We start from the raw sequence: 25,544 nt of genomic DNA, 5'->3' as shown, positions 1-25,544 counted from the left end.
CCCCTCTACACCAAACCTCTTTGCCGAAAATAGCCGATCTACAAGCTCACAACGTCTCGTGCTGCGAGGCGCTGTGAGCTTGTCCTTGACCACTGCTCCAAAACGCAGGCTAAACTCACATCATCAACCTGCTGCTCCAGCTTGACCTTGGCCTTGGTCAGCGTGTTGACCTTGTCCTCCTCCACCTGCAGGTCATCCAGGGTCTGCTGGTGGGCCTCTTGGAGGGCTCTCTTCTCCTTGGTCAGCTTGGCCAGACCCTCGTCCTGAGTGGCCATCTCCTCGGTCAAGTTCTTCACCTGAATGAGCATTATAGGCAGGGGATAATAATATAATCTGGGAATAAATTCCTTACCATTTCTTCACCAATGTGTTTGTAAAGTGTCTGGTAACACACACACAAAACAAAGTTTGAAATTCAAAATCCCTCTGGGAATTTTTGACAACTGTTGAAAGTTGAGGTCCCATTAACTTTACTATACGGGGGGGGAAAATACATCTGCTTTACCGGTAAGTAGCATGTGAGGGGTCAAACTAGGGTTTTTTACCATGATTCTGAATCCATTGCAAGCATTTGTTTTGTACGAAAAACATTCGTTCAACTAAAAACGGCCCCACAAAACTATGGTTTAGTGACGAGTCATCACTTTTCACAGTTTTGTGGGAGCCGTTTTTTAGCTCAATACTCAAGTAAAGTACAAATACTCAAGTAAAGTATAAATACCTCAAAATCAGGCTTAACTCATCTGGTGCCGATCCCGAACTAGTTCGGCTTTATTTCAATCCAATACAATCTTTTTTTTATTAATTCACTTACCCCGAGCTGCTTGTAGAGTCGTGGGTGGTCCTGGCTCGCTAGCAGCTAGCCAGCTAGCCGTTCTACTCTGTCTGACGATATATTCCATTAAAAATGGTTTAAAATACATTTTTGAGCTCCCCAATGTTCACCCGATGTTCGGCGCCGCTTCCGATGAGTACACGAGTGTGCCGATCCCGAAATAGTTCGGCTTTATTTAATTATATGAATAAAATGATAAGAGGCCTTCTGAAGCCTGGCTTGATTTTTGTAGCTACTAGCCGAAAGCTAACAACGTCCCGGCCGGCCGTAATTTGCGAACGCAATCGCCAATCTCCGCCTAATCCAATGAAAGACCGCATCTTTAAAGACTTATATCTCTTTTTTGTGTTTTAGGAAAGCGGCGCGAGGTTTATTTACGGCGAAATCGCCCAAAAATGATCTTTTAGATGACAAAATGGGAATAGCCATTCTGTTAGCATCTTCATCCGGGACATTTCCATGCCGTGCAGGAACGTGAGCACGTCAGGTCCTGGAAGCTGAAGTCCTGGAAGCTAAAGCGCTCGCCTATGAGAGATGCGCTGGCATTCTTTGGCCCCTAGAGGGCGCTGGCGCTCAAAGAGTTAAGTACAGTACTTGAGTAAATGCACTTGGTGGTTACTTCCCACCACAGTATAATCATGAACCTTGTTCTCAGTGGCGTGTTTCTCCTTCTCCACTTTGGCCAAAGTCAGCTCCAGGTCATCGATGTCCTTCTTGAGCTCGGAGCACTCGTCCTCCAGTTTCCTCTTCTTGGCGGTCAGCTCAGCGTTGATCTCCTCCTCGTCCTCCAGCCTCTCCGTGGTCTCCTTGAGCTTGGCCTCCAGCTGGATCTTACTTTTGATAAGACCCTCGCATCGCTCCTCAGCGTCGGCCAGACTATCTTCTCCCTGGTTGTCAATAGCAAAGAAATACAAACATAAATCACCATTGACGAATAGGTGAGAAAGGACGGTATATGGGATAACATCTAAGTTAAGACTATACAAGATATTAACAAATTTCATTAAACAAAATAAAAACAAAGCTGCAAGTGCATCGCAGCTCGGCAGCAGTGTTGCAGCATACTTCGTTGACCATTGCTCTAGTACAGTGGTTCTCAACCTTTTCAGACCGCGACCCCCAAAATAATCATATTTTAACTGGGGACTCCCCCACCCTACGAGCACTAAGAGTTGAGGCATTACATTTTGTATAACACGGTTGGTTCTATTGTGAGCGTTGCAAGGCGTTGTGACTGTGAGCATGTAGATCGGCTATTTTCACAATTTCTGCCTCTAATATTTGACAATTTGGCCAATGTTTAATTTGTCATTTTAAAGGAGCTATAGTCAACTTTTTCTTGAAAAACGGATGCTAAAATAAAAATAATGTTTCGAAAATATTTTATAAACAAAATAAGCTTCATATATGTGTTTCAATTCAAAAATGACCACAAAAAGCTTAAAATAATGATAAAATAATCATTTTGGCCATTGTCAGACCGACACTTTGTTTACATTCTAGTCTATTCTTTGATAGTGTTAGACTAGGATGTAAACAAAGTGTCGGCCTGACAATGGCCAAAATGATTATTTTATCATTATTTTACGCTTTTTGTGGTCATTTTTGAATTGAAACACATATATGAAGCTTGTTTTTTTTTATAAAAAAAGTTGACTATAGCTCCTTTAAAGGTATTAAAAAGTCCTTAAATTGTCACTTTAGAAATGTGCCGTTACCCTCTATACACTTAAACCTTATGTTGGTTTGTTTACTGTTGAGTGAGAAAACAATGTTGAACATCCATTATATAATTAGAGAGAGAGGTCAGTCAGTCAGTCAGTAGGTCAGTCACAATGCATTTCCACCTTTATCTCTTCAGCAACTGATCCCAATTTTCACATGGCATTGGCCATTAGCATTATACAGACGCTGACGGAACCCGATTTCCATTTTTCCCAAATTCAAGCTATTTATTAGCGTTTCTTCACCACTTCTGTACAGCACAGCCTGTTCAGCTCAGCCTGTTGTCAGGGTTACGGTCTGTTCCTCCAGGCCATGGGATCCCATAGCCCCACACACACCTCTCTCACAGTTAGGAATGTTGCAGTGAAGAGACACACATTCTCTCTCTCTCTCTCTCTCTCTCTCTCTCTCTCTCTCTCTCTCTCTCGCATGGGTCATGCATGCACCGGGTCATCTTCCAACGGGTATGGAAATCATAAATACACTCCTCCATGGGCTGCTCCTTACATTATGATGCTCCCACATATTCTCACGCACGCACCAGTTACAGTAACTTTCCCCACAACCCACACATATTTTGGAGCACATATCTTTGTACGGGTAAGGTCTAGTTAAGTTAATCATCTGATACCCCCCAAAATAATCTGGCCCACAGGTGTGTGTACTTACTGATGAGGCTACCAGCTGCAGGTCGTTCTTCTCCTGCACGATGACCACCAGCCTCTCCTCCAGCTCCTTCCTCTTGGCCAGGGCGGCGGCCAGGTCGCTCTTCATCTTCTCATAGTTCTCCTTCATGTTCATCAGCTCCTTCTCCGTCTCGGCGCTCTTCAGGAGAGGCTTGATCTTGTAGTAGACCTTCATCCATGGCCAGCTTTTCACACTGACGAACGAGCGCAGGTTGAACTGGATGGTGTAAATGGCCTCTCTGTGTGTGTGGAAAACGGACGTGTTAAAAAAGGTAGGGTAAGTGATATTCCATTCCAACACAAAATCCATATTCCAACACAAAAAATAACTAAATGTTCTTATAGTACTCATTGCTATAAGGGCGAAAAGCTTGTGTGAAACAACAGAGACTGACACAATATGTCCATATATGGGCATTCTCAGATATGGGCTTAATATTGATGACATCAGGGATCTCCATGTATGGGCATAAAAGGGACAAGGACGGAATTCATTTGCACGTGTGACTCACGTCGCGACAACCACATTGGTTATCATGAGACTGACAAAATATGTCCATAAATGGGCATTCCCAGATATGGGATTAATATTGATGACATCAAGGATCTCCATATATGTGCCGCGCTGCAAGCTTGTAGATCTGCTATTTTTGAAAAAGTCGTGAAAATGTGTGCAAATCTTTGAATACATGTATTTTCAAAGCGAACGTTTGTAACTCAAATTTTGCTTCTGGGTGGTCCCTGGAACGAAATATTTTGAGATGCGGGTCCGTGGCCAAATAAATATCAGTTTGGGGGTCCTTCACATGAAAAGGTTTGAGAACCACTGACATAGTAGTCTCTCAAGAACAGACTAACTGAGCTCCAGTTAAGTGATAAGGACCTTTTCTTTGACGATGGCTGGCCAGATTGCTGACATAGAAACATACGTTTTTTCAAAAAACCTTAGAAGGATTCAAAAGACACTTATAGAATTGGGTCAAAATTATAATTTTCACGATTTAAAAAAAATAGCAGATCTACAAGCTCGCAGCGCGGCACTCGGTGCCGCGCTGTGAGCTTGTATATCTGCTATTTTTCAATAGTTAAAGCATAAAATAATGATACAGAATAATGTGTACCCGTTCTGAATGGGTTAATGCAAAAACATTTCCTAGAAATAAATGGCGTTTTCAACGTACCTCCTTGCCGTCATGCCGGCCAACTGTTTCCTCACCACAAAGCCTCGGGCCAGAGCCTGGGTCTGGGTGACCAGGTTGGCCAGCTTCTCGTCCCGCATCTCCTCAAGGACGCCCAGCAGACCAGCTTTGAAGAACACCTAAACAGTGGTGGAAAAAGGACCCCAATGTTTTACCGGTACTTAAAAGACATGGAATTATTTTATACTTTAGCTATTGAAATATAGCAGATATACAAGCTCACAGCGCGGCACAGATTTTTGGCAAAATCTTTCAATATATATTTTTCAAAGCAAACTTTTGCAACTCAAATCTCTGCTTCTGGGGGGGTCCCTGGAACAACATACATGTAATTTTGGGGGTCCTTGACATTAAAATGTTTGCGAACCACTGATTTAGAAGACATTCATTAGAATTGGTTCAAAATATTGAAAGACTTTTCACGATTTAAAGAAAATAGCAGATCTACAAGCTTACAACACGTAGCACGCTGCGACATACGTGTCTCCCATAGAAGACATGCTGACAACATCCAAATGACCAAAATATTGGTCTACTACAAGAAGTCGTGGTGGCTGAGAACTTTAATCCAGGGAGAGAGTGTTTACCTTGGTGTGTCCCAACTTGTACTCATCGCGAGGCACATCAATGGACCCAAGCAGCTTCTCGGAGGCTTTCTTGTTGTCTATGAACTGGCCCTCGGGGCACGCGCTGGCATTCAGTACTTTGTACCTATTTTGTGAACAGGTCATGGTTAGGGGGCTGTTTACAAATTTAAGATTAACTCTTATACTGCCATAGTAATTATTTATTTATTTGTGCTGGTGCCATCAAAAAGTAGCTTATCTTTGCGATGTTATAGAAAATTATCTATGGATTATTTCCAAACAAAATCGTTTTCAATGGACACTTATATTTGTACTCTAGCCGAACTGACTGCAGGGGGCAGCCTTATGCAATGAATGAATGTGAAATGGCACTCTCCTCTTTCCGTCGTTCAGAGCGTAGAAATGCATTTTCTAGACCAGGTCCACAGAAAACAGCCAGGAAGTGAATTGGCCATCCATTGGTGTTTACGTGTGGTGGAGATTTGAGAGCAGCGTTACGGTGTGGGTTCAGGATCTGCCCCAGGCTAAGAATCGGGGTGGGGTCCTGCACCTGAGAATGACGTCCCACAATATGGCCAAAAACAGCAGACCTACTAGCTCACAGCGCATCGCAAGCGCAACACTTTGTGGGCTTGTAGATCGGCTGTTTTCACCACAGACCTACTGGCTCACAAGCGCAACGCTTTGTGGGCTTGTAGATCGGCTGTTTTCACCAGACCTACTGGCTCACAAGCGCAACGCTTTGTGGGCTTGTAGATCGGCTGTTTTTGCCACGCAACACTGTTTTTCTTCTAAGGTAAACCCAGACAGACAGCATCTTGATGGCTGTGATAACAGTGAAGACTTTTGTTACATCCTTTTATATGGCCATATATCCATATTGTATGACTAATTATAAGTGTGACTCAAACTTAATAGTTACATATCGGATACAGTAATATGCACAAACAGGGCTCTGCTTCATATGGAATTATTGGGAAAATAATGGTTGTCGCCCAAAAATATAAGACTTATCCCATGTAATGAATTATTACACATATAACATTTTATATTTTTGGAATTTCTGTAATAACTAATAAGGATAAATGCTATTTTATTATTAAGAACAGTTATTTTTCATTAAGAAGAGTTATTCTTCGCTGCAATACTTATTTGTAACGTTACGCTGTTGTTTTCATTATCCTCCGTGAGTCTGTATTTTCCTACAATAAACCTTATAAACAATAAGGTGACGTCTTTCGCAAAAAGAGGACTTCTCCCGTCCCGGGAGGCAGCAATGTGCCTCGAGATGGCCTCAAGGCATCTAGTCTATTGGAAACCACAAAAGAAGAAGAAAGAAGTGACGTCATGTAGGGCCTGGGGCAGATCCTGAACCCACAAACTGCCCCAGTGGCACAAAGGGAGCTGTTTTTACGGTACACACCCGCGCGACCCCTCATCAGCTGATCTACAGTGATCAAACAAGGTAAAAGAATGAGCGTTTGTATTGGCAACGCGATACGGTCAGAATTGGGACGAGCGTTAACGTTCGATGGAGTAAAAGAGTTAATTGTCATGAACAAATGATTGCAATTAACAATTTAATTTGTGTTTTTTGCCATATTGAACATTGGAAAATATACCTCTGCTTGAAGTCAGCATAGGGAATTCTACTGGGGTAGCCCTTTCTACAGATCCTGATACCCTCCAGCACACCGTTACACCTCAGCTGGTGGATGACCAGGAAATTCTCCATCAGGCCTGGAAAAGACGTTGCTTATCGTCACTGTCGGGCAGAAACCTTGTATTTCCAAGTTTCAAATTTGTATGTTTTTTTCATACAAGGCTGTTGCACAAAAGTACTGAAAACAGCCGATCTACAAGCACACAACGCCTCGCGGTGCGAGGCGTTGTGTGCTTGTAGATCTGCTATTTTCACTAGTTTAGTTCATTGTTAAAATGATAAATATAAAACGAACGGTCTTGGACATACAAGGTTTCCACCTGACAACAACGTTATTATTATTATGAATAATTGCATACTATAGGGCTGCACGATATGGACAAAATTCCATATCTTGCTTGTCATGGTGTGTACGTATGTCATGGTGTGTATGTATGTATTTGTGGGTCCCCAGTTCAAGTATGATTATTTCGAGGGATCACAGCCTAATGGTTGAGAATCACTGGCATGCATTACAATGTGACATATTTGTCTATGTTTACCTGGTTTCTTGGACTCGTTGGGAATCAGGCAACGCACAAAGTGAGGATGCGTGCTCCTCAAGTTGGTCATCAGCTTCCCCAAGTTCTCCTACAGACATAATGAAGTCAAAGTTATCTAACTATTAATTTACCGAATGTCTGTCTGTCCACCAGCCGTCTGACCACAAGCAGACATCACTGATACTAAACAGTGTCCCCGCCATGGTAACAGCTGCATGCTACAACAATGCCCGACATCACTGACTGACATCACTGACTGACATCACTGAACACCATATATGGGCATAAACGGGTGAAACAGTCTGCATGCTGACATCACTGATACTACAGCCGAGCCGCATGCTGATCAAGTGACCAAATTTGGAGATGACTGACATCACTACAGTGCCCAAATTTGGAGATGACATCACAGACTGGCCTGGACACGGAACACCAAAAGAGAGCCAGACAGACAGATATAAGGGATCTCCATATCATTTATGGGCAGGAAAGGGACACAGACAGACAGACAGACAGACAGACAGACAGACAGACAGACAGACAGACAGACGGATACAACCAGTATTGCACAACTGGACGTCAATGGTGACTATTCTGCCCAATGGGCACCGGTCTGGGTTCCTCAGGGACGTTCAATCCCTCATATACTGTGCACTCATATACTGTGCACACCCCCGGGCACAGGACTAGTTAGTAACAAGTGATGTAACTGTTTAATTCCAGCATAAGATTGTGCATTGTTTCTTACATGACTATAATGTTGATGGTTGATAATAATGCTTTATTCTTACCCTGAATCCTTGAGACACCGTCTGCATGGAGCCGCCCTTTTTCTTGCCTCCCTTCTTTGAAGTATCTGTATATTTGTCACATATTTAATATACATGTTATATCATCTCCTTACAAATAATGAATCAATTAGACACTTTCGGCCCATCTAATATTGGACTTAGATCAAACAGACCACTAGGGGGCGAGCTCAACTCGTTTGCGATGTATTTTGTAAGCCTTGCCCATACCTAACAACAACACCATGCCAAAAATCTAAAAAACTTGTCACCAAGTGCAAAATTTGTATGATTTTTTTTTACATATTCCCTCCCAGTTTATTGGTATTTTAAAGGGATATTCCAACGTCTGGTCATTTTATCGTAATCAGGCTTTTGTGAGCCCCCTGGACAGTTTTTAAGTTGCTTAATTCAACATTTAGATATTTGATTGAAAAAAAAGAAAAGAAAAACATGGCAGCTTGTGTTTTAGGAGGGTAGTATGAGTCACCAGAAAAAAAGACGGGTGTTTTTAAAGACTTTTATGCCTTTATTATTGATAGGAGAGAGATGGGGAGTGACATGCGGCAAAGGTCGTCTGGACAGGGAATCGAACCGGCGACGCTGCCAGGCTACACAATGTGGTATGAGCCTGGACCAGTAGGCCAGCGGGCACCCCAAGATGGGTGTTTTGATGAATCTATCATGGTTGAAATTACAATGGCTTTGTTTGTATAGGAAGGGGTCGTGTCTGATAAAATGAATATCAAATATCTAAATATTGAATCAAGCAAATTAAAATCTGTTCAGGTTATTCATAAAAGCCTGAGTTGACAATAAAACATTTTTTTTTTTTAAAGTGGAATATTCCTTTAAGCTCTCGGCAGCCATCGGCATTTTGTTGTAAGATTTGTTACTTGAAAATACAGAAATACATCTTGAACGTACATAGTTATAGTTAAATCATATTACCTTCAGGCTCAGCGGCGGGATACAGAATGGTCAGCAGTTTAGCTGAAGACTTCTGGTACAGCTGCAGAACAGACTCGTTAAGTGGGTCTTTATTCTTCTCCAGCCAGCCTGCCAGGTTGTAGTCCACGGTACCCGCGTAGTGGACCAGGGAGAAGTGGGCCTCTGCCTTGCCTTCAGTGGCGGGAAAAAGTATTATTCTCAATTTAGTCCTAGAATTATTTCATGCTTTAACTATTGAAAAATAGCAGATCTACAAGCTCCCAGCGTGGCACTGAGTGCTGCGCTGCGAGCTTGCAGATTACTTACTTGTAGATTTAGTAAGTAAAAGTAAGTAAAAATACATCAGAATTCTACTAGTATAATACTTGAGTAAATGCAATTCGTTACTTTACACCACTGCTTGCCTTTGCAAGGCTTGGGCTTCTCAAAGGCCTTGTTCTTCCCCAGATGCTGGTCATAGAGTTTGTTCTTGAAGGAGGTGTCTGACGCCTTTGGGAACATGCACTCCTCTTCAAGGATGGAGAAGATGCCCAGGGGCTTTTTGGACAAGGAGACAAAAGCAAAATAACATAATAAGTGAACATTTGTAACGCAAATATTTGCTTCTGGGGAGTTCCCTGATACATCATATTTTGAGATGGGGGTCGGCGGCCAAATACATATGATTCTAGGGGTCCTTGACATGAAAAAGTGTGAGAACCACTGACGATAGAAACATGAGTTTTTCAAAAACCTTTGAAGGATTTAGAAGACATTTGTAGAAAGATATTCAAATGTTCACGATTTAAAAGAAATTGCAGATCTACAAGCTCTAATGAAATGAACTCATAAAAAGCACCGCTCACTTCAGTTGTATTGTATTAACATAATGTATTCATTAAAAAAAATCACACTTTGTGTGTAGTGAGTGGTGCCATTTATGAGTTACTTTCATTAAAGTCCCGCGAAGCTTGACCAATGTCCATCTTTGTGGGACGGACACACAGACATACGGACGTGCATACACACAAAGCGACGTGTAGGCCGCTCATCCGTGCGCACAACATTGCTAGCCATTAGCACACACAATGGCAAGAAACATCGCGTGTGTGTCTGTGTGCGAGTGATCGCGGACGCGTACGGCCGCGAGCGTGGAGTGTGTGTGTGTCTGTGCGAGTGACTGCTTACACACATAACTGCAATCAGAAACATGTAATCAACAGCTTGGTGAAATCAGCGTGTGCGTGTGTGAGTACTGTATGTGTGTGTGTGTGTGCTGCCTGGTGTGTGCTCTTCCTGAAATGTAATCGTTTCCACTGCTGCGCGGATTGGATATTCGTTAGATCCACCCCCACCCCCTGCACTCATTGGAGGAGCCGCCATTTTGGACGGGATAAACTGCAGATTCATATTACAACACCAGACCAGAGAAACAGTCCGTTCTGAGAGTGGGTGGGTCTATGGGCTGGATCCAGGCTAACTCTACTCTACACCAATTAGTGCTATCAGAATATAAAGCAATGTAACACTTATGTTAACCCAAAAATATCCCTTACCCTACCTTTAAAGCACAAAACAATTGTATACAGTACCTTCTCAATGAGCTCAATGCAGGCAGCCAGGTCCATGCCGAAGTCAATGGTATCCCAGGGTATGCCCTCTTTTTTATATTCCTCTTGCTCCAGAACAAACATGGTGTGGTTGAAGAACTGTTGCAGTTTCTCATTGGTGAAGTTGATGCACAGCTGCTCCAGGGTGTTGAACTGCGAGTGGAAATATCATTGATAAATAGGATATCTTTGTTTAAACATGTCATATTTTGTTTAATATCAAGGTGAACTTAAAAACTAAAATGTTGTCTCCTACAGACCATCTGTCACTCTGTCTGTCTGTGTAAGATGTTGATTGTGATCTGTGTCCTGAGGAAATCACACCTACAGTAGGCCTTTCATTGATTAGTACTGGGGTGTCATTTATTTCACTGCGTCTTCCTGTTTGAACCATCTGTCTGTCTGCAGCCCCTGACATATTGGACATGTATTTATAGTGACTATATTCTATGCTAAGAAACTCAGTTTGAGCCTGGCTTCACACAGGTGAGGTCAGTGCTTAGGACCCTGTCCTCTAGGCTGTGTCTTGTATACTTGATTTATGCCATTCCTGGACTTGTTCTGATGCCTCTCTGAATAAAGCTGCTGGAAACTCCTACCTCATCATCTCTCAGATTCTATATTATTTTATATTTTAGTGAAGTTCTATATTTCTTTTATTTTATATTTAGTGTGAATTTCTTATTTATCAATCATTAGCCCCAATCTCTTAAAGACAACATTGTGACAAAAGGAATTATAAGGTACATTCTCTCGCAAGATAAATATAAAAAATTGAAGTGGATGGGAGCATCCAGTGTGGACACTACCATCCACTTCAATTGAGAACTATATTATTTATCTTTGTCTTGCCCGGTGGGAATGACCCTTTTAGTCTGCCACCATTCAGAACGGGTACACTATATTGTGTATCATTATTTTATGCTTTAACTATTGAAAAATAGCAGATATACAAGCTCACAGCACGGCACTCTGTGCTGCGCTGCGAGCTTGTAGATCTGCTATTTTTGAAAAATTGTGAAAATTAGAATTTTGACCCGATTCTATAAGTGTCTTTTGAATCCTTCTAAGTTTTTTTTTAAAAAAACCCTATGTTTCTATGTCAGCAATCTGGCCAGCCGTCGTCAAAGAAAAGGTCCTTTTCACTTAAATGGAGCTCAGTTAGACTGTTCTTGAGAGACTACTATTTCATTGGTTCTCAAACCTTTTCATTTGAAGGACCCCCAAAATTATTTGTATTTGGCCATGGACCCCCATCTCAAAATATTTAGTTCCAGGGACCCCCCCAGAAGCAAAATTGAAGTTACAAACGTTCGCTTTGAAAATACATATATTCAAAGATTTGCACACATTTTCACGACTTTTTCAAAAATAGCAGATCTACAAGCTCGCAGCGCGGCACTCGGTGCCGCACTGTGAGCTTGTATATCTGCTATTTTTCACTGGTTAAAGCATTCAATAATATAACTTATAACTTATACCAGCTTGCAGCAAGCTAAAAAGCGAATTAGGTTTGTAATAAAACGTCAGTTTTAAATAACATACCGTATGCGACTCCTTTGAACAACATAGCAAATTTCATTAGTGTGGTTGCCCAATAGGGCAACACAGGCAAAACAGCAACCACACTAGCTCCCACAACCACAATTCCTAGTTGTTATTAATCTAAGGATGTTTATGTTTCAACTTTAAAATCTGTAGTTCATTTCCTTTTCCCTGATGGGTATATAGATGAAATGAAGGGCTCGCCTCTATTTTGGAAGGAAACCCCAACATTCCTCATAAGGGGGAACATACAGTAGACCGGCTTTAGCCAGCTGGTAATAGTAAATTAAATATTGTATATGGTCATAAGTGGTGTAAAGCACACATGATTTGAAAATGCACGGTACATCATTATCAAACCTAAATTTATTCTTCAACTTTGTGTTTATGTCCAAAATGATTGGATAAACAGGTTTTGTGGCAATTTGTTGCAATTGTAGCAATATTAGGCCTACAAGCATGTTCTTATCATGTACTTAAAAAACTTGTCTAGTGCCGATCCCGAACAAGTTCGGCTTTTTTCTCGGCAAGCGACATTTATTTTTGTTGTTTTTTTTACTTTTTTACCATGAGCTGCTTGTAAAAACGTTGGTGGTCCTGGCTCGTCCTACGCTTTCCAACGAGCCGTCCTACGTGTTTCGACGATTTATTCCATTGAAAATGGCCAAATAAAAATATTTGTAATTTGGGAGAATATAGCCAATTTTACATCGAGGACCTTGAGATGCCCACTTGTCTGTAGCGCCCATGCAGTGCCCACTCTCCGGGTTAGCCTGAAAACAAGCTCACGTATGCTTACGTCAAAGATTTCAAAACCAGCGATGTCCAGCACACCGATGTAGAAGTTTCTCTGCTGCTTGGTGTCCAGCATCTGGTTGATTCTGATGACCATCCACAAGAACATCTTCTCATAGATGGACTTTGCCAAGGCACCCACTGAGTTCATCACCTAAGGAAGTAGGTGTTAAGGAAGTTATTCATTTGTGAATGTCTGGGCATCTTCAGCAGTCCCACGTGCCTCTGTCTCTCATTGTTGTAGGCAGTGCAGGGGCGTCAATTGGGTATGGCAGGGGTATGCAGCTGCCATACCCTGGGTCCAGGGGGGGAAATAAAAGTTACTTTTAAATATAAATCCATGAATGTCTCTTTGTCTATCTGCGCTGGTTATTATGTTGTTAATGGTCACTTTAACAAGGTATTATAATTATATTCTACACACTTATACTTCCCGTATTCTTCCCAGCTTGACAAAATGGTATATTCCCAGGTTCCGCAGGTCAGCTGCACAGGTGCAATGCATTATTGTTAATTGTGGCACGTTTACTAACATGCTAAGTTTAGCTGCACTTGAACAACCATTCCAGGCTGCCATATCCAGCCCAAGAAACCGTAGAAACCTGTGTAAAAAACTGAAAATACTAGTTTTTTTCAGCCATTGTGAAAATAGCCGATCTACATGCTCACAGCGCATCGCAGTGCAAGGCGTTGTGAGCATGTAGATCTGCTATTTTCACAATAGAACCGTGTTAAACAAAATGAAATGCCTCTTATCCATGAGGACTCCCATCTTTGCCATACCCTAGCTTTTGACGCCACTGAGGCAGTGTATTAATTATACTGTACATATACGCTATATGGATACAACTTGTGTACTGTACCATTTAGTGGTAGCACTAGTGTCAAAATATGTCATTGGTGGTCAGTGTTTGGCATTAACGAGTTATAATTATATATTACAATATATTATTGTAATATTTATTACTTTACCCAGTAATGAGTAGTTACTCTACCAAAACCATAATATTATTACATATCACTCTTATATGTATATAAGATATTACATATTAATCATCCAATTCAATTTGTTTTTGATTGAGATACTGTGTTATTACTTTATGTTAATGTAAGTGTTGCTGTTTCTTTGTATGCACAATAATGACATGGTGATAAGGCTGAACATGTCTGCTACTTTTGATGCTTTCGTGTGACGCTGTAGTATGATCAAGTAGGACATTTCATTTGCGATTTAAGAAAAAAAAATCTAATATTAGTGTGGGGATTTAAGGGGAGCAAATGCTAATTTCGTGCAAATTTGTCTTAAAGCGCAAAATTTTGCACAGATGTAGCCCAGGGCATGCTCTAATGATTTAGCTAGGGCGCCCGAGCCGACGACCTTCGGGGTCGCCACAGCGGCCAAATCAAGTTGGGCTCCCATTGACTTTCTATACAGGAGGCAAATACCCAGAAAAACATTTTTTTTCTGGGTATTTAAGTAGGATGTGAGGGGTCTAACTTAGGGTTTGTCATGATGCTGAATCCATTGCAGGCATTTGTTTTGCACAAAAAACATTCCTTGGGCTAGAAATGGCCTCAGAAAACGATGCATGTATAGGGTGAGCATTCATGTTAGTCGGAGGCCTTAGGGTTTTCTTTCTCGTGCTAATCAATCTGCAAAATTTTGCACAGATGTAGCTCAGGGCATGCTCTAATGATTTAGCTAGGGCGCCCGAGTCGGCGACCTTCGGGGTCACCACAGCTCCAGAAAACACCCACAAAACTCTGAAAAGTGACGACTCATCACTTTTCATCACTAAACCATCGTTCTCTGGGGCCATTTGTAGCCCAAGGCATGTTTTTTGTTCAAAACAAATGCTTGCAATGGATTCAGCATCAATACAAACCCCTAGTTAGACCCCTCACATCCTACTTAAATACCCAGAAAAAAGTGTTTTTCTGGGTATTTTCCTCCTGTATTGAAAGTCGATGGGAGCTGTGGCGACCCCGAAGGTCGCAGACTCGGGCGCCCTAGCTAAATCGTTAGAGCATGCCCTGAGCTACATCTGTGCAAAATTTAGCACTTTTAGATTGATTAGCATGAGAAAAAAAACCCTAAGGCCTCCGACTAACATGAATGCTCAACCATACATGCATCGTTTTCTGAGGCCATTTCTAGCCCAAGGAATGTTTTTTGTGCAAAACAAATGCCTGCAATGGATTCAGCATCATGACAAACCCCTAGTTAGACCCCTCAGATCCTACTTAAATACCCAGAAAAAAAATGTTTTTCTGGGTATTTTCCTCCTGTATAGAAAGTCAATGGGAGCCCAACTTGATCTGGCCGCTGTGGCGACCACGAAGGTCGGCGGCTCGGGCGCCCTAGCTAAATCATTAGAGCAAGCCCTGGGCTACATCTGTGCAACATTTTGCGCTTTAAGACAAATTTGCACAAAAATTAGCATTTGCTCCCCTTAAATCCCCACACTATATGGAGATAGGAGGTTTCACGATTATATGAGATGTGTGTATGAAATCAGAACAAGAACACAATGTACCGGTATCGGCTCACCTGTGGCACAGTTTGTCCCTTAGTGACGTACTCGTTTCCCACTTTCACTCTGGGGTAGCAGTAAGCCTTCAGCATGTCTGCCGAGTTCAGACCCATCAGGTAGGCGATCTTGTCAGCCTCTACAACAAGTCAGGGAAATAATGTCATGATCTTTAAAGCAGCACTATGGAACTTTCCTCCTCTACGCCGGATTTGAACCTGGTGTCCTGCTTATAGTCGGGGACCCACAGGCCCAAAAGCTCAAGGAATTTTATTTCTGTTTTATCTATTAGGTTGGTCATTAAGGGCCACAGAATGACAGGCCTGCTCTGCTGGAAACATCGCGAAAAGTTTTTATGGCCATTTGTATATTCACTGTCCCATTGACTCCACTACACAGGAACAGAAACATATTAAAACACAGTCATCACAGTGATGACTCATCACTTTTGTCAGTTTTGTAGCACTGTTTTTTAGCCCAAGGAATGTGTTTTGTGCAAAACAAGTGCTTGCAATGGATTCAGAATCATGAAAACCCTCCAGTTTGACCCCTCACATGCTACTTAAAGCAGATTTTTTTCATTTTTTAAATATTTTTCTGTTCCTGTGTAGTGGAGTCAATGGAACAGTGAATAACAAATGACCATAACATTTTTTCGCGATGTTTCCGGCAGAGCAGGCCTGTCATTCTGTGGACCTTTCTGTGTCTAGGTCAGTGGTCTTCAATGTTTTCAGGCCAAGGACCCCTTAGTTGAGAGAGAGATGAAGCAGGGACCCCCACAACATTTCATAGATTCCATATAGTTTTAGTTTCATCGTTTGACAGCACAATCGTCAGTGTATTTTGGATTCATGTCAATTTGTGTGTTCAGATATTTAACCACTTGAGCCGTCATTAGCTAATAAATTTGACCTTTCACTTTGTACTTAGTCTGCTCTTTTTCCCCTCTTACACCAAAAACCTCTTTGCCGAAAATAGCCGATCTGCCATTTTTGGCTACAGTTCTCAGAATATGGACGCTAGGGTTCAAGTTGTTAATATAAAAAGGATTGGAAGATTTGGAGGACCCCCTGTAGTAACTCTGAGGACCCGCTAGGGGTCCCGGACCTTTGACACAATCTAAATATCTCAATGGAAGAGCAGGGAGCCTAAATACAACCACGCCAAGTTATATTGATATGAAAAGGGTTGAAAACCACTGATGTAGAATATACACAATTTACTGTTTTGATAAAACTACTGGTTATTTTTGAAGCATGCTCACCCTCTGTGCCATCTGGTTCGGCCTGTTCCTCTCGCTGCTTCTGTTTGAAGTTCATCTTGCCGTGGTGCATCACTGCACCCGTGAACTTGTAGATCGTCACTTTCTCCTCGGCGTTGAAGCCCAGGATGTCGATGGCGGACTGCGTTCGAAGGTATTTCAGACGAAACGTTAGATCAACGAACATCCCTTTTGGGACTGTAGTTCTCAAAGCGGGGTCCATTTAATATGTTGGATATTAGAAAATAGTTCTAAAAGTGGGGTCCATTTATATGTTGGCTATTAAAAAATAGCAGATCTTCAAGGTCGCAGTGCGTCACTTCGTGCTGCACTGCAAGCTTATACATCTGCTATTTTTGAAACATTTTGAAAAATTTCAAATGTTTGATGTTGATTTTCTCTTCTGGGGGTCCTGGCACAAAACCATTTTAGATGGGGCGTCCGAGGTCAAATACAATTTGTGGATTGTGGATCATTGAGTTTGAGAACCACTACTTTAGGGCAGTGGTGGAAAGTACATGCTTTTGAGGTATTTTTAACTTTACTATATTACTAATTTCCGACACTTTTACTTCTACTACACTACATCTCAGAGGCAAATATTGTACTTTTACTCCACTACAAGTTACTTTGTCAATTTGGATTATTACTACAAAACATAGGCTACATTACCCACTTCAGCCCAATTCGGCCATTTGAAAATGGCTGATCTCACAGCTCACAATGTGCCGTGATGTGACGCATTGTGAGCTTGTAGACAGGAGCGGTTTTTATAAACTGGGGGCTCCCCACAAAGGTAGTAAAAGAGGCCCCCCCCCATGAGCGCGAGTGAAAAATTGGTATGCGCGAAAAACAGTATGCGCGAAGCGCAGGAATTAAAAATGCCTCAATACCTATTCTGAAAAAGTGATGATTTAGCATGACAAGACAATGAACTTGACAAGACAATGAAGAGCAGAGGCAGAGGAAGCCTATTTGTTGTCATTATGGTTGGTTTTAAATACCTAACCACAATCATTTTGGATCTATTTGATTAATTTAAGAAGAGTACAGTAAGGTAAGTAAGGTAATCATCAAAGGTATGTATATTTTTATACAGGACATATTGATGCAGGACAATAATTATTTTAATAACAATAAGGGAATATCAGTGAATAATAATACTTTAAAATTTATATTTTTACAATTCCTTTTTAATTATTATTTTTCAAAATTTTGATAAAATAATTTATTTTCTTAAAGGGGAAGACCACCCATTTTCAATATTGAACTATGTCATTAATATACCTTAGAGGAGTTGTGTGGAAATAAAAAAAATGTTCCCCCTCTTTTATGTTGCCTAGAACTGGAGGATTGATTTTGAGGTTTGTATTGTAAAGTACAATGTGTGATGTCATCAAGTTGTAATTTGCAATACAAACCCCAAAATCAATCCTCCAGTTCTAGGCAACACAGAAGAGGGGGAACTTTTTTTTAATTTCCACACAACTCCTCTAAGGTATATTAATGACATAGTTCAATATTGAAAATGGGTGGTCTTCCCCTTTAACATCATTACTTTTCAAGCCTAATATGTGTAATCTTTGAGTACAGTTTGGATATTGCACGTATGTACAGGAAATTCATAGAGAGACAAGAGAGAGAGCTGATCACTTAACATTCCAATCAATCAACTCAATTGTCGCCAGCTGGTCTCTGTGTGAAATCTATTGACTCCAGTGAGCAGTTGGTCAATTCTTTAAAAAAAAACATAACTTTTGACAGGAATGGGCTAGAGACTTACTTTTTTTTTCTAAATGCTCAGAATAATGAGCCCAGCAGGGGGCCCCCTAGGGGCTTTACGCAGTTGCGTAGTCTGCGCAGCGTAGAGCAAATGCCCGCCCCTGCTTGTAGATCTGCTATTTCTTTTTTGTGAAATGGGACATTCTGCATAATGATTACTTTCTACTTTTGGTACTTTAAGTACATTTTGATACCAATACTTTTATTCGTTATTTAGTACATTTTGAATTCTCGACATTTACTTGTAACAGAGTATTGTTATACTGCAGTATTGAATCGTTTACTTAAAGATGAGGTGCCATGATCCCCCCCCCCCCCTAAAACATGATGATCAGGTATTATGATTATAAAAAATCTTTAAAAAAAAAAAGTGTACAGAAAGTGTTAAAATTATGTTTTTATGTGGCCACACCCACCAGTTCATTAAGTATGCCTGGTTGTCAGGTGGGTGGTGACCCACAGTGTTGGGTGAAAGGTGACAGTTTATGATTAAATCTGTGTTTTTCGACTGGGCCTTTTGACTTGGCTTTCAGCTTTCAGGAAGAAACAAAAAATACACAGGGAAGGCACATTTGCACATTATAACCACACCCGGTGCATGGTCTATTCGAGACGACTAGTAATGTTAACTCCATAGACACATATAAAACAGAAAAAGTAGCCTACAAAACTATGGCACGACCTCTTTAAATAAAGAATGTGAGTACTTTTTCCACCGCTGAAAGATTGAAATGATGTTGACTCACATCAGTGGCGTCCAGCTCCTCCTTGTCATTGATGCTGGCCACAGTGATCTGACCCATGCTGCACAATGGGAAGTCATAGGGGTTGGTGGTGATCAGCGCCATTTCTGAAAAGGATTAAGATCGTTTTAAATTAGTTATTTTTCATTATACAACGGGTAGTCGGGCTCTCAATGAAAAACAGGCTCTCCAACAGTGCAGATAACGAGCACTACTGCACTGTCTCATCAAGCAAAGAATTCAGCTGTGCGCCCGCCGCCCTCCTTCTCCCCACACTATGCTAGGCAGCAAGGCTAGCAGTTTTCATGTGAAGTTCAGGAACATAGTAGCTAATTGTGGCATTAAAAAATTACAAATTCCTATCGAATATCTTAATTACAATGAAATGAAGTTGACATGTTTTTTTTTAAGGGCAACAGTTGTGTAATCGCAATATTACACTCGAGGGCCTTATCACAGTTATCTGGCACTTCAGTCCTGCCAACGGAACTCGCCTTTGGCTCGTTCCTGCAGTCTGTCGACTGTCGTGCCAGATAACCGTGATAATGCACACCCTCTCGTGTAATATTGCTTAATTATTGCACGGCTTGTTTGAATGCTTGTTTCTAATAAATCTAATTGGTCAATCTGAAATCAGCGGTCTGATATTTCTGGATAACAGACCGCTCCGCTTGATAACAGACCGCTGCCTAATCAAAGACTCAGAACACCTGCTGCACTGAGGCTGTACTGCGTGAATCTTGTGCTGTATCCAACATGTCAGCCATGTAAACAAACACACAGCGTCATTTACAACTAAACGTTGCTCTCAAGAATGTTTTTGAAAACGAGAAATAGACAATGCAGTAACCAAATATTGATTCTATTTGATCAACACTTCCTTGTTTGCGTCGAGGCGACGTTGCGCTCTGCGGACGGTCAGTACAACACTTTCACTACTGTAAGCAAAGAAATATCTTGTAGTTTTTTTTACTTGGGTCAATGTATTCATTTATTTAGTAAGTAACCGTGCAATAAGCCCTTCAGGTTGATATGCCACCTCCATTTCGCGTCGGTGGCATATCAACCTCCTATCACTCGATAATGACCGCTGAGCGAGATGTTATCCCTTACTTCATGAATGTATGTTATCGCTGCTGCATCACCAGTGATTACATTTACCAATAATCTCAGGTTTGTGGCCCGTCATCATCTGGTAGAAGATGTGGTAGCCTCTCTCCGCCGGAAGCTGGAAGGTCACCCTGGACTTCTCCAGCAGATCTATATGGGTTATAATCAGTGGTGGAAAAAGCATTCAAACTTTTTTTACTTAAGTAAAAGTATTGGAGATTGGAAATACTCAAGTAAAGTACAAATACCTCAATATTTTACTTGAGTACAGTAAAGTAAATGTACTTAGTTTACCAATGGTGGCAAGCTAACACCGACCGACTCATTGGAGGCGGTGTCTTGCCCAAGGACACTTTGACATGGAGGAGCCGGGATTCGAACCGCCGACCCACAGATCATTGGACGACCCCATTCTACCTCCTGAGCCACAGCCACCCAAGGGTTAATGAAGGCATTTATAATTCATAATATGTGAACTTTATACTCACATGTCTCAATATCGGCACTGGCCAGTCTACCAGTTGAGCCAAAATGGATTCGGATGAATTTACCCTGTGTGACATGATAAGACAATTTGTAACATCCCTTCTACAATGCAAAAATGGTTGATGATTTCTCATACCATTAAATTCATTTACACTTACAAAGCGAGAGGAGTTGTCATTCCTCACAGTCTTGGCATTACCATAGGACTCCAGCAAGGGATTGGCTGCAATGATCTGATCCTCCAGTGACCCCTACAATGTTTTAGACATCACCACGTTTTAATATATATATTCGTATAAATTGCCATATGCATATCGTCATTGTTGGCTGGAAACCTCATATGGCCAAAAAACAGTTACATTGTTCAGGATAAAAAAAATAAAAACAGCAAAACAGCAGAGCTGCAAACTCAAATGAGTTGCTTCGCGCTGTGTATCAAGCTTGCAGATCTGCTACTTTTGATGCTTTTGTGTGATGCTGCAGTATGATCAAGTAGGGCCCTGTGTTTTTCATCCTTTTGAATTTATTTTCAATAAACTAATCTATCAATCAATCAATCAATCAATCAATCAATCAATCAATCAATCATTTACGAAAGAACACAGAAGTTAAAATATGGAGATACGGCAGGAGGTTTCTGCCTGACAGCAATGATATGACATGTTTTTTGTTCAAAAACAGTCATTTGTCGAAGTTAAAAAGAAATAAAGTACCTGCATTTTGCCTGGGGTGGGCTCTGCCTTCTTTCCTGAACTAGCTGCAGTGGCAAAGTACTGGATGACACGCTTGGTGTTCACAGTCTTCCCTGCACCGGATTCTCCACTGGTTATAAAAGCATACGTCCACAGACATGCATTTAGTGTAGTCTATTTGATTACAATGCCAATGTTGTTTGGTTGGTTGTTTTTTAAAGCCTAGGCTAGTACAGTAGGTGAGAAAACTTACGTGATCAAGACAGACTGGTTCTCCCTATCTGTAAAAAGGTGAAACAAATGCACTTTTAGTCTTTATCTAAACAGCACAAAACCATTAGTCTCTGACGTTATTACAGTACATTGTCCTGACCAGTACAGTACTACATACCAATAAGCATGAACTGATAGGCGTTGTCAGAGACAGAGAAGATGTGGGGTGGGGCCTCCACACGCTTCTTGCCCCTGTAGGCGGAGACGACCACTGGATCGTACACTGGGAGCCACTTGTAGGGGTTCACAGTGGCACAGAACAAGCCAGAGTAGGTCTGGAGGGGAGACGAGAGAGAACATAATATATCAGTGACCATGCACATACAGTACATACTGTATCTGAGAAAACAGTTCACTGTGTAGCTGAGAATACAGACACGGGTGGCAAATGCATTGTTCTTATTTCCATGTTGAAAGATGTTAATATATTCAAACATGATAAAAAATAGTGGAAATAACAATAACATCGATAGCCAGTAAGACTCCCTAATCGGGAGATAAGTGACCGTCACGTCGCAAACACAAACTTTAGAAGGCAATCGTAGCCAATCAGGAGGGAATATGGGAAATGGGACAGATCCACGTTGATGACATGACTTTAGAGATACTGTGTACGGCTTTGCGTGATTTTAGGCCAAAATATGTAGGAGCAGTGTCCAAAAAATGTCTTTTGCAAAACTCGGCCTGATGGTGGCGCTAGAAGAGGGCCATGTGAGAAATCAGGACTGGAGGTTGTGATTTGCCATCCAAGGGGTGTGTGTGCAAGGTTTGGCATCGATAGGGCCAACGGTGCCAGAGATAAGAGTAGGGGCAAAAGTGTGACACAAAAGTGTGACAGGACAGACGGACGGACAGACAGCCATTGGAGCTTTTCACAGTAACTTGCGACAAGCTCACAACACGTTGTGGACTTGTAGATTGGCTATTTCCACTATTAAAAGATTTTTTTTAAGTATAAAGTAATTAATATCTGCCCTGGGCCTAAGAGTCAAACAGAAATGGAATTTATATTCATAATGTTCGACAGAAACGCCCAGAAATCATTCATCGCAATTATTTGAGCGACAAATTAATCAAGTACAATTCCATAAGCGTGACAGTCCTAGACACAGGCAGCAAATGCAGTGCTCTTAGCAGGTAGAAGTAAAGGTCTTACGTAGATCATCCATGCTGCGTAACGCTCTTTGAGGTTATACAGGACGGTGGCTTCAGTGAGGTGGGTCATCATGGCCATGTCCTCAATCTTGTCATACTTGGGAGGGTTCATAGGGGTGACGTCATCCTCAGGCACAGTTCTTTCCTAAAAGAAATGCACAACACAACTTCAGAATGTATTGTGATTACAGTTTACAGAGGCAAATATTGTACTTTTATCCCACTACATTCATTTGAAAATGTAGTTACTACTAATTACAGTTGGATTATAGAGCACCGAAGTTTGATGTAAATTAACCAACCTACCTGGTTCCCGTTTTTCCCCCCCCATTCTGAATTCCCATAGACTTTTTTCATATCGCGCCATATAAGAACTGTGTTCCAAACGTAAACAAATTATCTCAGCGGTTTGACTCATATGGATATGAAGAATCAACTGATGGTGAGAAAACGCTAATGTTACTGTCGCCGAATTAGTTACATTTTCCCCAGAAACAAACTGTATCAAATATGAGTGACTGACTATCATAAACCATACAGCCACCTCCCCGACAATATCGCGGAGACCGTTTGTTTATTTTTGGACCACATGCTTTTATGAGACGATTTTAAGATGACTCAATGTTATTCTCCATAGGGAAATTACTTCCAACGAAACCGGGGGATGAGCGAGTGACGTCATGACTTTGTTACTCTATTGTTAAAAAATATACTACCATCCTATATTTACCACCTTAGACTTTGAAAATCTACAAGCTCGCGATATCGACACATTGTGAGCTTGTAGATCTGCTATTTTCCAAAAGATTTTTATACATTAGAAAACTTGATAGGGGACATTCTGCATGATGTAAATGTTTTATTCCAGACTTTTACTTGTAACAGAGTATGGCTGCACCCACACCAAAGTATGGTCGCCAGCGGATAAACTATTTTTGTGTGCGGCTGACTAAAAACGCAGAGAGCGCATTCTGTCCCAAAGCCATTCCGCCTTCGACTCACCCGATTGGACCTCAGAATGTATCTGCTCCAGCATAAACGCGAGGTCGGCAACGGCATTGCGCGCAAATATCCTCTACTGGCATGAAACTGCCCCCTTCCCATTGAAATGCATTGGCAGAATGGGGACTCCACTCTCATAGGTACTTTGGTGTGGGTGCAGCCTAATTCTACATTGCAGTATTGATACTTTTCTAAAATAAAACATTTGAGCACTTTTTTCCACCACTTCAAAACACAACTTGAATGTATTGTTGATACTGATTACAGCTGCTGTCCCCTATGTGATTTTAGCCTCAGCCCCTGCTATACCTCCTTGGTGTCGAGCACTTCCACGGTGACTTTGCCACCTTCTTTCTTCAGGATTTTACACTTGACGTACAGTTCCTTGGTGTCCGCCACGTACGCTGCCGTTTTGGCATCGAAGGGCGCCGTCTGAGCCTCGATCCTCTCCTTCTCCGGCTTACGGAGGTAAATGGCGGCCTTGCCGTACTGCTCCATCTCCGCGTCCGTACTCATGGTGTCGGCTTTCTGTAGACAGACAAATAGATCAGTGGTTCTCAACCTTTTCAGGCCGCGACCCCCAAAATAATCATATTTTAACTGGGGAGTGGGGACCCCCCCCCCCCACCATGACAAGCACTAAGAGTTGAAGCATTACATTTTGTATAACACGGGTTCTATTGTGAAAATAGCAGATCTACATGCTCACAACGCCCGCGTTGCGAGGCATTGTGAGCATGTAGATCTGATATATTCCAAATATCTTTTAAGAACTCAAAAAAGAATAAGAATAATATAAGAGGCAACATTTGTGAGGAAAAAAAGGCTGATCTACAAGCTCACAACGCCTCCCAAACAGAGGTGTTGTGAGTTCGCAGAACTGCTATATTCACAATATTTATCTGTGTAACAGAGTCAAACTAAATGTTATGCCTAAACTCCTACAATTTCAAGTGCTTGTCAGGGTAGGGGTACGCAGTTAAAATAGGTTTATTTTGGGGGGGGTCGCAGCCTGAAAAGGTATAGAGAACCACTCTAGGACTATTGTGATATTGTGTATGTTTAAAAGAAACATCATGAACACTCACTTTTTCCCCACTGTACAAGAACTGTGGAACCTTTCACAGGTGCAACCCTAAATGTGACAAAAACACATCACTTTGATGAATTAAACATGAGTAGCCTATTCATTTACATGTCAATACACAAATCGATTATATATTTTAAATTCCAATATGATTATAATGATTCCTAACAAATTAATCAATTCCTGCCACACCACTTCCACACACGCACAACTCAGTTCCAGATGAGTCGAGTGATCCACTCTATGTATAAACAACATGCTGTGAAACTAAATTAAATGTGCTCATTCCAATTGTTGGTGAATTGTTCTGAATTAAAAAAAGTTTTCACCATTTCATTTTATGCCACTGTCGGGCAGAAACCTCATATATCCATAATTCAACTTTTACATCTTTTTAATGTAGCAGATTAATGCCCTACTTCATCGTACAAAAGTGTCACACAAAAGTAATGAAAATATCAAACGTAGAGAACACATTTTGAAAGCGAAAGTGGTTAAGTCTGTCTGTGGGTTTTAT

The 25,544-nt window shown here is 41.4% G+C and overlaps 1 protein-coding gene across 1 annotated transcript in view; it reads right to left on the bottom strand.

The window, feature by feature from the left end:
• The window catches only part of LOC308306609 (myosin heavy chain, fast skeletal muscle-like), a gene marked incomplete at both ends in the record, with an annotated part of 56,519 nt that extends 32,063 nt beyond the window's left edge, over positions 1 to 24,456 (bottom strand). The window contains 21 exons of the mRNA XM_080751648.1: positions 120 to 296; positions 1,480 to 1,722; positions 3,230 to 3,485; positions 4,428 to 4,564; positions 5,033 to 5,156; positions 6,655 to 6,772; positions 7,238 to 7,325; positions 8,029 to 8,093; positions 8,977 to 9,147; positions 9,381 to 9,513; positions 10,548 to 10,718; positions 12,910 to 13,059; positions 15,457 to 15,575; positions 16,701 to 16,839; positions 19,226 to 19,329; positions 20,384 to 20,482; positions 21,018 to 21,069; positions 21,532 to 21,623; positions 21,902 to 22,058; positions 22,940 to 23,083; positions 24,250 to 24,456. Of these exons, the coding sequence (XP_080607774.1) occupies positions 120 to 296; positions 1,480 to 1,722; positions 3,230 to 3,485; positions 4,428 to 4,564; positions 5,033 to 5,156; positions 6,655 to 6,772; positions 7,238 to 7,325; positions 8,029 to 8,093; positions 8,977 to 9,147; positions 9,381 to 9,513; positions 10,548 to 10,718; positions 12,910 to 13,059; positions 15,457 to 15,575; positions 16,701 to 16,839; positions 19,226 to 19,329; positions 20,384 to 20,482; positions 21,018 to 21,069; positions 21,532 to 21,623; positions 21,902 to 22,058; positions 22,940 to 23,083; positions 24,250 to 24,456 (2,946 nt within the window). The remainder of the gene's footprint in view (positions 1 to 119; positions 297 to 1,479; positions 1,723 to 3,229; positions 3,486 to 4,427; positions 4,565 to 5,032; positions 5,157 to 6,654; positions 6,773 to 7,237; positions 7,326 to 8,028; positions 8,094 to 8,976; positions 9,148 to 9,380; positions 9,514 to 10,547; positions 10,719 to 12,909; positions 13,060 to 15,456; positions 15,576 to 16,700; positions 16,840 to 19,225; positions 19,330 to 20,383; positions 20,483 to 21,017; positions 21,070 to 21,531; positions 21,624 to 21,901; positions 22,059 to 22,939; positions 23,084 to 24,249) is intronic.
• Positions 24,457 to 25,544: the final 1,088 nt, after the last annotated feature.

Source organism: Nannobrachium achirus, assembly GCF_963921795.1.
Source record: "Nannobrachium achirus genome assembly, chromosome: 21".
Classification (NCBI taxonomy): Eukaryota; Metazoa; Chordata; class Actinopteri; order Myctophiformes; family Myctophidae; genus Nannobrachium; species Nannobrachium achirus.
Note: the sequence above shows the minus strand (reverse complement) of the source record. Positions and strands in the feature narration are given on the sequence as shown.